The following is a 14,694-nucleotide window of genomic DNA, read 5'->3' on the forward strand; positions in this document are numbered from 1 at the left end:
AGACCTGCCATCTTCCACAACACCTGCCAGCAGGGTGCCCCAGGAAGGCACCTGTCTGGGCTCAAGTTGCTCTTCGGCTTCTCCGTTAGCTCACCGTTCCCTTTGTGTGGAGGGCCGCTCGCCTCGGTTCCTGGGTTGAGGGTTAAAACGCCTCAGATCCTGGCATCTGCTGGCTTTTAGCCAACTCAATGCCACGATCACCACAGAAGGCTCCTCCATGTCCTCTGATAAAACCGCATCCTCCGTCCCAGACCTGGCTCAACCACACATTTGGACCGCGCCATGCCAGCCAGAATTAGCCCCACAGTGCCACCGTGTCCCCTCCCTGCCATGCCCCTGTGGCTGGCATCTGACGAGTGCTTGGCACTCTGTAAGATGCTGGAATGCCCAGGCACCAGGCAGGGGGAGCTGATGGACCAGGATGAGGCAGAGGATGGAGAGGCAGAGCTGAAAGCCAGGCTCCTTCACTCTTAGCCAACATCAGGTGCTGGAGGCAGAAACATGGCACGCGGGCCTGGCCTAGAGGACAATGCAGGCTCTGGGGACAAGCCACAGGTCCTACCTTTTCTCCTCACCAAACAGCGTAACTGCACCAGCTGTCCAGGCACAGAAGCCACACAGGGGGTGGCACTTGGCCTCCCAGCTGCCCCAGGCTGGCGCACAGCCCGTGGACCACGGGGCTGTCGGCTGCACTTACTTGCTGATGTACTCGGCGTTCAGGAGCTTGCCGCAGGTCTTGCACTTGAAACAGCCCAAGTGCCAGTGCTTATCCAAGGCCACCAGGGCCTGGCCATCGGTGATCTCCAAGCCGCAGCCCCCACAGCCTGAGGAGAGAGCACAGAGCACCGATGTCCTCGCCGAGACACAGGGGACTCTGGGGGCTGGACGTGGCACCTGGGTGACCTGGAGGAAGGTGATTGTCCCTAGAGGTGGCCCTGTCCCCACTGCTGGAGGACCTGTGATGTAGGCTCAGTGAGCATCCCACGAGGAGGCGTCCCCTGTGTACGAAGTGTCAAGGGCACACAGCCTGGTCTAAGCATGAACATGCAGAGATGAAGAGCCCGGAGCCCTGCCTTCCCGAGGAGAGGGCTCTCCCCTGGCTTAGAGACAGGAACTCAGACAGGGGTGCCAGGGTGGGGCTAGCCTGAGAGGGCTGGCGGCAGGGCCCCTTGAGAACAGCTGCTCAGGGCTGCCCACCTGTCCTCAGGCTGAGCCCGGCTCCGATGCCACGCATGAAGGGTTAACACGGGAGGTCAGTGCCCCTTCTTGCTCACTCCCTTTCCCTCCACGGTCTACCCTGCCTGGAACCTGCTCCCTCGTGCCCACAGCTCCTCTGGTCAGTGGACACCCTTACACATAGCCTGTCCCTTCAAGGGGCCCAGCGAGGCCCCTCCCTCTGTACCCCAAGTCTAGCCAGCCCCCACCTCCCACTGCCCTTCATCCGCCTGCCTCCTGCGGCCTCTCCCCTCTTCGGCTGTGCCCATTCTTTTCCCCAGCCCAGAAGCCCCAGACCTCTGGGTCCTGCCCTGCCCTGCGGGGCCGGCTACCCACAACCCTCCCACGGCAAACGGCTGCTGTCATTCACTGCCACTCGCTTGCCAAGCACTGAGTGGGAGCCTTCGTGGAGGAGGAGGAAGGGCAGGGCATGAGGGGCAGAGCTCTGGCAACCGGAGCCTGCCCGGAACTACAGGGTGAGCCTACGGGATGTGCACTGGGCACCTCACACAGGAGTGCAAGGAGTTACAGATGCAGGCGGGGCCGTGGTGCTGGGCGTATCTTCAGTCACTCCTCAGCGTGCAAGGAAGCTCTAGAACAAAGGTTCAGATGGACTCCCCCACTCTGAAACCTTGCTGAGGGCTCTGACCTGTGACTTCAGATACAATTAGAAAAGCACCACTGCTAGGGCTGGGAGTGTGGCCTAGTGGTAGAGTGCTTGCCTAGCATGCACGACGCCCTGGGTTCAATTCCTTGGTACCACATATGTTGAAAAGCCGGAAGTGGTGTTGCAGCTCAAGGGTAGAGGGCTGACCTTGAGGAAAGCCCAAGGACGGTGCTCAGGCCCTGAGTTCAAGCCCCAGGACTGGCAAACAAAAAAAAAAGCACCACTGCTAGTGAGGCCATTATCCCAAGAGTCGATCTACCCCCCACCCCTCCCCCTCCACACAAGTCTACCACCCCTTACTTGCCCCAATCCCTCCCTCCCTCCCTCAGGGGCCCCCCCCCACTTACTCCGAAGGCCCTGGGGCAGGTGAGCGCCCCCTGCCGTGGGGGGTGGGGAGCACTTCTGACACACGCACTCCTTCCCATTGAAGGTCACACGGTCTCCAGGAGGAAAGGGGAGCCTGAAGGAAGAGAGCTTGTTACCCACCAGGCCACCTCCACCCACCGCACAACACCAGGGGCCAGAGTCCCCTCCCCTGCACCAGGGGCCCAGGCGCTGTGACACAGAGCCAGTGACGGCACAATAACCAGCCTGAAATGTGTCCCCTGCCCTAACCATCTTCACTGGCTTTGCTGTCTTAGGCAAGTCTGCAATACTGCGCATGCCCAGCGTGTGGGTGGGTGGGGAGCTGGATGATGGATGGATAGATAATGGATAAATGGATGGTGATGGGTGATGACAGATGATAGGTACGTGGATGGAGGAGGATGAATATATGGTGGCGGATGGAGGAGGGAGGATGGAGGAGGGAGGATGGAGGATGGAGGAGGGAGGAGGGAGGATGGAGGATGGAGGAGGGAGGAGGGAAGATGGAGGAGGGAGGAGGGAGGAGGGAGGAGGGAGGATGGAAGAGGGAGAATGGAGGATGGAGGAGGGAGGATGGAGGATGGAGGAGGGAGGATGGAGGATGGAGGAGGGAGGAGGGAAGATGGAGGAGGGAGGATGGAGGAGGGAGGAGGGAGGAGGGAGGATGGAGGAGGGAGGATGGAGGATGGAGGAGGGAGGAGGGAAGATGGAGGAGGGAGGATGGAGGAGGGAGGAGGGAGGAGGGAGGAGGGATGGAGAAGTGGACGGTATGGAGGATGAAGGATGGGAGGGATGATAGATGAATAAATAGATAATGGATAGACGGGTGATGAATGAATGGGCAGAGGATGGAGGAAGGGTGGATGGAGCAGATGATAGATGGCTGGATGGCTGGAAGGATGATGGACGATGGGAAGAGAACTGATGGATGGATGAGGGGCGGGGCCACAGCCTTGCCTGCTTCACCTCAGCTGCCCTGGAGTCACCCCACCCTGGCCCAGTGCATGCGTGCAGCCTGCAGTGTCAGAGCCCTCGGTTTCACTGAGCAGATGCGTCCTCGGCTGCGTCTGGGCAGCCCCTCTTCTTGGAGACCAGGGCACGGCGTCGGCGGCGCTGGGCCGGGCCCCAGCCTTTCAGGTGGCCCCGCGGCCCTCTCATCCTGCTGGTGCTGTGGTGGGCTTCTCCTCAGCGTCCTGCAGCTCCACCACAAGGGGGAGGGGGCCCCTCACAGTCACGGGATGTGCTCTGAGCGCGTCTCCCACTGTGGAACTGCACTCAGCTACTCAGCTGCTCGGTGCTCCCATTTCTCATTTGCAGGACACACAGCCTGGCACCCCTACCATGCTGGTGTTGAATAACTGCCTCCATTTAGGACAGGATGCCAGCTGATGAGTCTCCTGCCCATCGGCTCTCATTTCTCTGGGATCGATACCTGAGAATGGGATTCTGGAATCACACGCTAAGCACTACGCACGGACTCAAGGCTATAGGACACCGTCTCCATGGAAACGGCAGCCTAAGAAGCCTCAACCTCGCTCCCACGCCCAGCCAGCCCTCAGCCCTCTCCCGCGGTGGGGCTGGCATGCCGTAGCTATTGAATCCCATGTTTCCTGTGTTTTCTACGCCCTTTGGCCACTTGACCGTATTTTGTCTGCTTAGCCTTGAGTTGTAAAAACTCTTTACTGATTACAGGTTTCATCCTCTGCCCTCTTGCTGCACTCTGTCACTAGTGAGGGTGGCTTTGGGATCTTGTTGATGTCATTCTCTTCAGCCTGCAAAGCTTCCCGTAACTCCATCACAGCACAGGTCTCTCTCCTGGGAACACACGTGCTTTGCTTTTGTCAAAAGAAGTCTTCTTCGTCGTCATCTTCACCTTCTTCCTCATCTTTTGTGTGCAGGTGCTCGTGGGGCTTTGCATTCTGGACCTGCGCTTGCTACACATTCTCCCAAAGGAGCCACATCCCAGCCCCTTTCGCTCGGTTACTTTTCAGGTAAGAGTCTTGTTCTTTTGTCCAGGACAACTCGGCCCTTGATCTGGACCATAGCTGGTGCATACCACGGGGTCCAAATTCTAATTTCTATTGGTTGAGAAGGTCCTGTGAGCTTCCTTTCGCTGAGCTGGCTCTGAACCACCATCCTCCTGAGCTCAGGCCCCCAAGTAGCAAGGGTGACAGGTGCAAGCAGCCCACTCATGGTCGTCATTCTTGCGGTAGTCGCTTGATTGACACTAAGTTCATTCACAAACGATACAATGTATAATTCAATGGATTATAATGTATCCAGAGCTACAAAACCGTCAGCTGTGGAATATTTTAATCACTGATAGGATTTATTGTTGTTGTTGTTATTGTTTAGTTTTCCTTTCAGCCCTTAGAGAAGCGATCCTGCTGTTCTCTGGTACAAGTCTACAGGCCCCTCTCCTCCTGTTTGTTTTCTCTCCTATTGTGTTTAAGATTTCTTGTTTTCATTTGGTATCAACAATTTATCTATGAAGAATTTTTTTGTCCAATTTTTTTCTGCCAGTCGTGGGGCTTGAATTCAGGGCCTGAGCACTGTCCTTGGCCAGAGCTCTGCCACTTGAGCCTCAGCACCACTTCCAGCTTTTTTTTCTATGTATGTGGTACTGAGGAATCGAACCTGGACCTTTGTGCATGCTAGGCAAGTACTCTACCACTAGGCCAAACTCCTGGCCCTTTTTGTCCATTTTTTTTTTCTACAAGTGTATTTTAGTCTCTCCACTGTTCAATGGGCAGACAGGAAGACAGACAGTCTGATCTACAGTCACAGTTCACTAATGATCTTTTCTGTATTTCAGTGTCTTGGTTTTTCTCTCTCTCCCTCCCTTCCTTCCTCTCTCTTTCTCTCTCTCTGTCTCTAGTTCTCTGTCTCTCTCTCTCTCTCTGTCTCTAGTTCTCTGTCTCTCTCTCTCTCTCTGTCTCTCTCTCTGTCTCTGTCTCTCTCTCTCTCTCTCTGTCTCTCTCTCTCTCTCTCTCTCTCTCTCTCTCTCTCTCTCTCTCTCTCTCTCTCTCTCATCCCCACCACAGTTTGAAGGTTTCTATTGCTATGGTCTCAAGTTGAGCTATCTTTCCTTCCATGGTACCTAAGTTACTGTTAATTCCTTCCAGAGGATTTTTTTCATGACAAGAACTACATTTTTCAGTTCTAGATTTCCCATCCATCTTTTCTTTTGCTTCCTTTTCTTTTTGGTGGCGCTACATTTTGAACTCAGGGACTTGTGCTTGACTGGCAAGTGCTCCACCACTTCAGCCACTCTTCCAGTCTCCACATGATCCGAACAATGAGTGAACTCATTGTTGTCTCTTGTGTTAATCCTGCAATACGGATTGGGTTGGTGCCTTGGGTGTCACTTCTGCATGCCCTGGGCGCGGACCGTCCACGCTGATCAGAGACGACGTCCCAGCTCTGTATATGGACCGTCCACGCTGATCAGAGACGACGTCCCAGCTCTGTATATGGACCGTCCACGCTGATCAGAGACCCAAGTCTGCCTAGGGATTATGACGCACACAGCTGCCACCTTTCGTGACAGTCACTCTTGGTGGTCACCTTGCTGGGACAGGGGCTCTGATTGCTGAAGCTCGCCTCTGGGTATGTCTGGACCCATTTCTGGAGATTAACTAGAGAAAAAATTGTCCTGGAAGTGGGCATCCCCATCAATGGATGGAGGCCCGGAGGGGACAAAGGGAGAGCAGTGGAAGCTCTAGCACTGCTGTTCTTTCTCCGCCCCTCCTCACCTTTCTACCTTGATGCTCTGCCTCGCCACAGCCCAGAAACAAGGAAGCCAGGAGAAACCTGAGACTCTAAGCAAAAATAACTCTTCTTCTTAAGCTGTTTGTCAGACTGCTACGGAGAGCAGTCTATCACCCAAACCTGTGACATCCCCTGGAAATCCACAGGGCTTTGAAATTTGGCCCCAGACTCAGGAGCGTGTTCTGCAGGTCTCTGAAGCTCTCCTCCATGCCCCACCTGTTCACCCTCTGTCTGACGTATCCCTCAGCCTCTGTGTCCGGCCCAGGAGATGCCACAGCCTGCTTAGTTCCCACCGTGCTCTTCTTCAAGACCGCGGGACGCAGGGCAAGCCCAGCCTGCTGTTGTCCTGTTCTCAGATCTGGGCTGGGACTCTCACATGCATCCAGTCTACTGGTAGTTTGTGGCGGTTAAATAAACCCAGTCCAAGTCCCCTCACATGAGCAGTGACACCTGTAAGATGGGTTGTCAGCAGAGGTGGCCGCTGGGAGGGGATGGGTCTGAGCCATCCTCCCTGCTAGCCATACTCCCACATAACCCCAAGAGACTCTGGGCCCCACCATCACCTTCTCATTGAAACTGACCTTTCCCATGTCCCCCAGGCCCTGGGCACACACCGTAACCGCAGGCGGTCGCTTAGGAACGACACAAAGGCATTGCTGCCAGCTGGGTGTGTGAGCGGTGGACAGCAGCACAGGAAATGGCTGGCTTTACTTTTATGCTTTGTTGAGCAGTGAAGAAGGGATGTGTTGGAGGCTGCGAGGGGAGGGAGGAAGTGAGGAAGGGGAGGGTGGGGAGAGACCCAGGAGGCTGCTCACTGGCAGCAGGGGGCCTTGCTGCTCAGTCACACCCAGCCTTGGCAGGGACAGAGCGGAGGTAGCCCGGGCGCCTGCCCCACACTGCTGTCTACGAAGGCAGTCACCGTGGGGGTGCAGAGGTGAGGAGGGAGGAGGTGGCGTTGGGCTGTGAGGAGGGGAGGGGGCTGCCCAAGGCGGGACCACTCTGAAGACCCCGAGCTGGCAGAGCGGGCTTGTGAACCTGCCAGGCACAGGAACCCTGAGCCCGGCCCACTCTGCCTGCCGACTACACGAATGAGTAAGCCTGTGATTGGAGCTGCTCAGGAGGAAAGCTAGAGGATCGTGGCTCAAAGCCAGCTTTGACTCTATCTCCAAAAGAACCAGCAAAAAGCTGGGCTAGGAGCACGGATCAAGTGGTAGAGCATCAGCCTAGCCGATAAGCCAAACAAAGAGAAAGCCCCGAGGATCAACAAAACAAGAAAACCGAAAAGGAAGAGGAGGAGGAGGAGGAGGAGGAGGAGGAGGAGGAGGAGAAGAGAAAGAAGAGAAGGAGAGGAGGAGATGAGAAGGAAGAGGAAGAGGAGGAGGAGACGAGAAGGAAGAGGAAGAGGAGGAGGAGACGAGAAGGAAGAGGAGGAGGAGGAGTATAAGAAGCAGCAACAGGCAGAGAGCAGTTGCTTGGTTCCTGGGCTTGGCCTAGGACGCAGACTTGGGGGATGGCTGGAGCAGGGCAGAGATGGGAGGCGTAGTGGGGGACTTACCGGCAGACAGCGCACACGAAGCAGTCGGGGTGGTAGGTCTTGCCGAGCGCTGACACCACCTCGCCCTCGATGAAGCGGTCGCAGCTGAAGCAGCGGGTGCCGTAGAGTCTCTGATAGTCCTGCGTGCAGATGTGCTCGCCCTGCCGCACGAAGAAGCCACCCTCGGCCAGGTCACAGCCACAGGCTGGAGAGACGGAGGCAGCGCTGGCGTGGAGGTGCCCGTCTGTGCCCCGAGGGCCCCGCTCCACGTCAGGCTGCAGTGTCCAGCGCTGGACAGGACAGGTGTGCAGGAGGAGGGGTGGAGCCTGAACACCCTGAGCTGGCAGTGCTGTCGTGCCCAGGCTCAGTACATCCAGGATTTGCCACGCCTCCCTCATCCTTATGACACCTCGAGCCTTGAGCTCTGGGCATGCCAACACGAGGCCCAGACAGGAGGTAGAGAACACGGGGGACCCTGACAGGGTTATTTTGCCTCCTTCCTACCACTTTTCCAGGAAGCTGGAACCAAGGAGTCCAAGAAGAGGCAGGGTTGACATGGGGTGCCCTGTCTCAGGACAGCCTTGGGGACAAGGGTGCCTTTCTCTCATGTTTCCTCAGCCCAGGGCACATGGGAGCCACAAGCAGGTTCAGAAGGAGCAGACTGCAACAGCGAACCCAGGCTGACGGCCCCCGCTCCTCAGGCTGGGGGACAGGAAGCCCTCAGCTCTGCCTCGGGGCCTGGCCACTCCGCAGCCTAGACAGCTCAGGGCCCCCCCACCCCGCACTGTGTAACCAAAGGCACATGGTCTCCTTGATATGTGGATATTAAATCCAAATAGTACAAGAGCGAGGACTCAATATTCAGGGACTCAAGACTATGGACATGGTTTTGGAGATACAGACATAAAAATGTATGATGGGATATACATTCTATAGATATGTTATATTCTATAGATGTATATGTATCGATGACATACCAACCCTCAGCTTAATTTTACTTATGTTCTCAAATCTAGGTGTCAGGGATTACCTCTAGAGATTCCCTTCTAGAACACTTGTTTGTTAAACTTGACATTTGAAATACGATGTAAAACTCAACGTTAATAAAAATCTTTCAAAAGAAAAACCCCGCCCAAAACCTTGCAACCCTCTTTGGGGTTGAGTTGGTATGTAGAACTCTCTGTGACCCGTGGGACATAGCACTGGGTGTGTATCTGCACGGGGTCTTGGCGCTGGGACAGGAATGCTAAAGTTCCACAACCTCACTTCCAAGTGGGAGACAAAGCAGCTGAACCACGCTGGTGCCAGAGCAGCTGGGATTCCTCCATCCGGGGTCTCGGCTGCCCCGTCCCAGAAAGGCACCAGCTTTGCTGCTGAGGGGCCCAGAGGCCAGGGTCACCCGTGACCTCCGCTCACATTCCTCACCCGCTCTGGGCCTCCACGCCCTCCATACAGGACATGAACGACACAGTAGACTCCTGTCCTGCCAACCACCGTCCACACCCACCGCTGCCCCTGCTGTCCCTCGCCAAGAGGCCAGCGGCTGGGACATGGGGGCTCTGCATTCCCTCTCCACACCCAGTCTGAGGAAAACACCCATGTGGGCTCTCACCCCAGGCTGGCCCACACCAAGCAGATTTGTCCTGACTGGGAACATGGGCCTCAAGGCTGCAGTTTCAGGCTAACAGGGCCTGGGCAGTGCTGGGGGTATAATGGTGGATGGGTACAGGACAAGAGCTGCAGCCCTGGTCCTTGAAAGAGGAGGGTGGCCTGGCATCTAAGGACCCACGTGGGCCATGGAGGGCACAGGAGGGGGTACACACGGAGAGTTGCCTAGCCCCCAGATCCCAAGTGCCCAGTGCCAGCCCCAGGGTTACATCAGCTGCCAGTCAGACTCTGTCTGCCCCAAGCAGCCCAAAGACACGAGTGGACCGGCAGTGAGAACCCAGACCTCAGCTTCCTAAAAATAAAAAGTCCAAACTCATCTGTAACCAGAGAGCCCGGTGGAGACAATGCACAGCGACTGGGTTACAATCTGCCAAGTGAACTAAGGCAGGGAGGGGACGTCACTGGTGAGAGACTGGGGAGGGGAGGGGCGGCCGGGAAGTGTGGGGGGGAGGGCTGTGCGGTCCCTGTGGTTCCATTTAGCTCTCACTGTGAGGAGCCAAAAAACTGCTCCTGCCCTTTGACCTGAGCTCCCTATCCCAAGGAATGCCTGGAACAGGCTCTCCAGCAGGGAGGCTCTGTGCAGCCAGATTACAGGCCCCAGAGTATGCAGATGCCAGCTCCGGGGTGAGGCGGCCTGGGCAGGCCCTTGCTCTAAACCCTGCCCACCTTCTCAACTTCGTCCAGCTCACTCTTGACTGTGACCTCTTCTCTTGTCATGACCTCAGGATTTGGTGCTAAAAAGTCATGATTAAAACATCCCTGAAGCACAGAACCTAGCCCCACAGGGATCATGAGACCACCTGCAAATGTTTTCCTCAGCAATTTCAAGTTGTTTGTGAAAGCAAACACAAACCCAGGCCTTCTGTCTTCCCCCCAGGCCTGGCATACCGTCTGCTCCCCGTGGCTGGAATTCTGTTCCCCAGGCTTTGCTCAGAGGCCACCCCTGACCGCTATCCCCAGTCCCTCCCTAACTTGTGGTCAAGCCACAGTCAACACTCGGTATGCTTTGCAGCAAGGAAGCAGGGCTGAGAGCACATGAGCTGCGGGTGACAGAGGCAGGATCTGAACCCAGGACTTCGGAAGTCAAAGCCAAGACGGAGGTCATCATAGGCAGAGGACAAAGTGGAATTTCCTCTGTGAGCTCTCCCAGGTAAACTGAGGCACCTTAAGCAAGTGCCTGGGGCAGGAACAAAACACAAGGGGTCTCCTAAGTCCTGAGTGGACAGTGGCATGTTGTACCCCACGCCAGTGGACCTGGGTTTGGCTCACTGGGAATAAAGCCCCCAAGGCTGGCTCTTACCAAATACCTCATCCCGACCCCCTGGTCCTCTTTGCCTGTGGGTGTGTGGCTTGGCCGTGAGCCTGGAGGAGAGTTTGGGGGACTTCAGGGAAGTCTCTGCCAGCCCCTCCTGGGTCACCTGCACCCCGAGGGGCTGTGAGGTGCAGTTCTGACAGCCATTTTGTCAGAGTAGGGAGTGGGGAAGACCTGAGCAGGAAGAGGAACTGCCCTGGCCATAGATCTGGTTCAAAACCCCTGGACAGCCACACCCTGAGCCAGCCACCAAGGTGGTGGCCCTCTGCCTCACGCACAGAGCTCAGCCCGTGGCAAGGTGGACAGGCACCCGGAAGGGGACCTGAGCCAAGAAAAGCCATGAGCAGGCCTGTGCAGTCACTGAGCTGTTTGGGGAGGGGTTGCCAACAGGGTCCTGCTTCCAGGCTCCTCAGCAACCCCACCCAGGTGGTCAAAACTCTAGGCCCTGATGGCTGCCCGGCTTTACCTGAAGTACCCACCTCAGCCCTCCAGGTATAAAGCCCCTTCGCCAAGCAAGGACTGACTCCCTGCCAGCCCCCCACCCTTCGTGGTCCCTCTGCCGCTCCTTGAGCAGCGTCCTTATCTTGGACACTGTACCCAAGCAATAGCTGGGTCCGCTCAACTGGGGAATGTGCCTGTCCCCCTGGGTGGGCACTGAGGGCCCAGCTGGTGCAGGGGAAAGGAGAATGAAGATGGTTCCATGGCTCTGGATTTCATGAGAAGGTAGTGAAGGTCTGTGCGGCTGAGAGTCTTCTTGTCCTTCACACAGAAGCGCTGCACGCATCCTGCCCTGCATTTCCACGAGCACCCAGGGTGGAGACCAGCCCCAGCTCTGTACCCTGCCGTTGCCTGGACTGCCTACAGGCTAGGGCAGTCAGCCACAGAGGCCACGCTGCAAGGCTTCCCCACCCCCAAGCCCGGGTGGCCCCAGGTGACCGCTGACCCACACACAGCTTTAGAGAAAATCCTTTCAACGAAGCTTTCAAATAAGCCTTTCAGAAGAGCAATCCGGTGGATTCTGCGTTTTACAGATGGGGCAAATGTCTTTACGGAGAGCTGGGGAAATTACACCAAGCAAAGCCCAGAGGCAGGAGGCAGGTAGGGGCTGCCCTCCTCCTCAGGCACTCCCTCCCTTCTGCGGCCAGTGGTGGGGGCACAGGGGCAGCAGCTGGGGGCTGCCAGGCGGTGGTGCAGACAGCCTCCATGCCCTGGGGAGCAGGCGACCTCCTCACCCGGGAAGCAGAGCCTTGGGGTGCTTCGGGCCAGAGTATCTTCCTCGTTTTCTTTCAAACAGTTCCCAAGCCCCTGTCCTGGGGGGCTCTAGTGGCCCTGCCACTAACACTGAGACACGGGCCGCCACTGTAGGGACATAGGAATGGACATAAGAATGGGGTACCTGAGAGGTGCAACAGGGGAGGATCATGGGGCCGAGGTGGCTGGGATGCATGTGGGACCTCTGAATCTGGGTGATGTTCATGGCAGTGGCCCACAAGCCAAGATGGTGCCTCAGAGAGGTGGAAGTGGGGGTCAGCTCTGCTCGAGAGACCAGGGTTCCCATCCCTAAAGAAGACCTGCTGTCCCCAGGGTGCCGGGATGCTGCAGTCCTGAGACACGGGCCCTGTGGGGCCCCACGGGCTCTGCCTGGAGATGGTTCTCCGGGGCAGGCAGGCTGGCCTGTGGTTGTCAGCTTGTCTGCAGACAGTGGGGTCTTTCCACATCCATAAACTGAACCACAGTGGGGGCAGAGCTTGGGAGCAGAGCTTCTCCTTTGCCTCCCTTCCTCACCCCACTCACAGGGCATGACTCTTCCCAAGGCTCCTGGCCCAAGCTCCCGGCCCCACCAGGTCCTGGCCTCTCTTGGTGGTGGATTTCCACCATCCTCAAGGTACCACGTAACAACAGCCAGCCAGGGTGAAGTCCTGTCTGGAAGCTTATGAATCTTGGGTCAGGGGCCTGCATCCCTCTGGTACCCAGTTTCTACTGTAAAAAAGGGACCTCAAATGGTGGCACAGACCTTAGCTAGTGCATTCATTTCCCTCGCCAGACCACAAACCCCTCTGCCTTTGACCCTTCATCACATGGCACCTTCACCAGGCCTGGCTGTGTGGGGCCCTGGAGACTCGGTGGAGAGGGCAGTGAGCTCGCTGCCCTCACTGCAAGAGAACCAGGGTGTACAGACGTCCCCTGAGGCGAGGCTCCTGTCTTGTCTGAGGCTGTGGTGGAGGCAGTGTCTCTGAGGGACCTAGGACACGCGTGTGCCAACACTCCGACCCCCAGTGCATTGAGGCGTAGTTGGTCCCTTCCCCACTGGGCTACGATGTGTACACCTGTAGGGCCAAGGCAGTGTCTATGCTGTAGATGCACTTGGGGTGCAGGTGGCAGAGGGCTCGACAACAGGGCCTTCTGGACAGGGACACCACAGGCCCCTTCTTTTATTTGTGCTAGTCCTGGGGCTTGAATTCAAGGCCTGAGCTTTACTGCTCACGGCTAGCACTCTACCACTGAGCCACAGCTCCACTTCCAGTGTTTTGGTGCTAAGAGTCTCACTGACATTCCTGTCCAGGCTGGCTTTGGACCTTGAGCCTCAGATCTCAGCCTCCTGAGTGATGGGACTGCAGGGGTGAGCCACCCGTGTCCCCATTGTTTTGATATTATTTTAGTTTAGTGTATTGTTTATATTACTTTTTACAAGCAGAGAACAATTGGGAATGAAAAGCAACATTGTCTGTGTCAACCCAGCCAGGCCCCACGACACATGTGGCCAGCCATGACCGCCTGCCCGTTTGGCTGTGGTGCTCAGGTGTCCACTCTGCTCCAGCCGCTGGGTCGGAAGTCTGTGATGCTGTTGGAGGAACCTGTGCGTGCCATCTGCTTGACCCCACACGGTGCCAGGCTACCGCACGAGGTTCCTGAAAGCAGGACTTCCAGCCACCAGACCTACCCAGAGCTTCCTGGATGCTGCAAGGAGTTAGGTAGGCTGCTTGGAGCCCACAGTGCAGACGGGGTCAGCGAGCTGCACTCACTTTTTTTTTCTTTGCCAGTCCTGGGCATGAACTCAGAGCCTAGGCACTGTCCTTGTGTATTTTTGACCAAGGCTAGCGCTCTACCACTTGAGCCATAGCACCATTTCTGGCCTTGTCTATGCATATACTTCCTTCTGGCTTTTTCTATGTACGTGGTACCGGGAGATCGAACCCCGGGTCTTCGCGCGTGCCAGGCAAGCACTCCACCCCCAGGCCACACTCCGGCCCTGCACTCACCTTTGCAGACGAAACACTTGATGTGGAAGTACTTGTTCTGCACACGCAGCACCTCCCCCCGGCACACGTTTCCGCAGGTGTTGCACAGGATGGCCGTGCTGGACGGCTGCTCCAGGGGGGCCTGGGACACTGTGGGAACAAGGGAGCCGCGTCAACCAGGCCGGAAGGAAGCCGCTCTGCACTGCCACCAGCACTGGTCCACAGGGCCTGGGGAGAGCGCATGACCAGCGAGAACCAGACAGTGTGGCAGTGACCATCCCCAGGGCGGAGGCGGCTCACCCAGGCAGGGGTCCTGTCTACCTGCACGCGTGGCTGCGTGCACGGGGATGCTAAGGCGTCCATCACCACTCCCTCCTGAAGGGACACCGACCTCTGTCGCCTCTGCCCGGCCCAGCCTTGACCTTCCTGGGCCTCAAGCCTCCGCTCCGTGGGCTCAGCTGCCCCTCTCCTCTGTACACAGCAGCCTCGGGCCTCTGGGGGCCCTGCACACTTCCTCCATGTCCTGGGAGGACACCCCATGTGTGGGGTGGAGGCTCGGGGAGTTGCAGGAAGCCGTGGGTGGAAAGGCCCATCTTTCTACCAGGACAGGCGGTCGGGGTGGAGGTCTCCCAGCCCCGTCCATCCCGCCCACCCCACCCCCGCTGGGCAAGTCCACCACCAGCTGTAGCCAGCCGTGTCACACCCGGGGGAGGGCTGGTGCCCAGTGCCCTGATAATCATGGCACCACCCGAACGACCGTGCCGAGACCCCGCCAGGCCCTGCTGGGCCGTCAGACCCTTGGCTGTGGCACAGCCAGGCCAGCCACACGTGAAGGCAGCCTGCGTGGCCAGCCATGCAGAAAGTGGACGCCAGCTACAGACCCAGCCCTGAGGCGGAACCCAGCGCTGTACCAACAGCCCAA

The 14,694-nt window shown here is 57.4% G+C and overlaps 1 protein-coding gene across 1 annotated transcript in view; it reads right to left on the reverse strand.

Moving 5' to 3' along the window:
* The window catches only part of Ablim2 (actin binding LIM protein family member 2), a 100,861-nt gene that overhangs the window by 57,806 nt on the left and 28,361 nt on the right, over positions 1–14,694 (reverse strand). Inside the window, exons 2-5 of the mRNA XM_090343873.1 lie at positions 13,794–13,922; positions 7,575–7,758; positions 2,230–2,342; positions 698–824 (exon numbers count right to left, since the gene is read on the reverse strand). Coding sequence (XP_090199999.1) covers positions 698–824; positions 2,230–2,342; positions 7,575–7,758; positions 13,794–13,922 — 553 coding nt within the window. The remainder of the gene's footprint in view (positions 1–697; positions 825–2,229; positions 2,343–7,574; positions 7,759–13,793; positions 13,923–14,694) is intronic.

Source organism: Megascapheus bottae, chromosome 13 (assembly GCF_031878675.1).
Source record: "Megascapheus bottae isolate mThoBot1 chromosome 13, mThoBot2.hap1, whole genome shotgun sequence".
In the NCBI taxonomy this organism is placed as follows: Eukaryota; Metazoa; Chordata; class Mammalia; order Rodentia; family Geomyidae; genus Megascapheus; species Megascapheus bottae.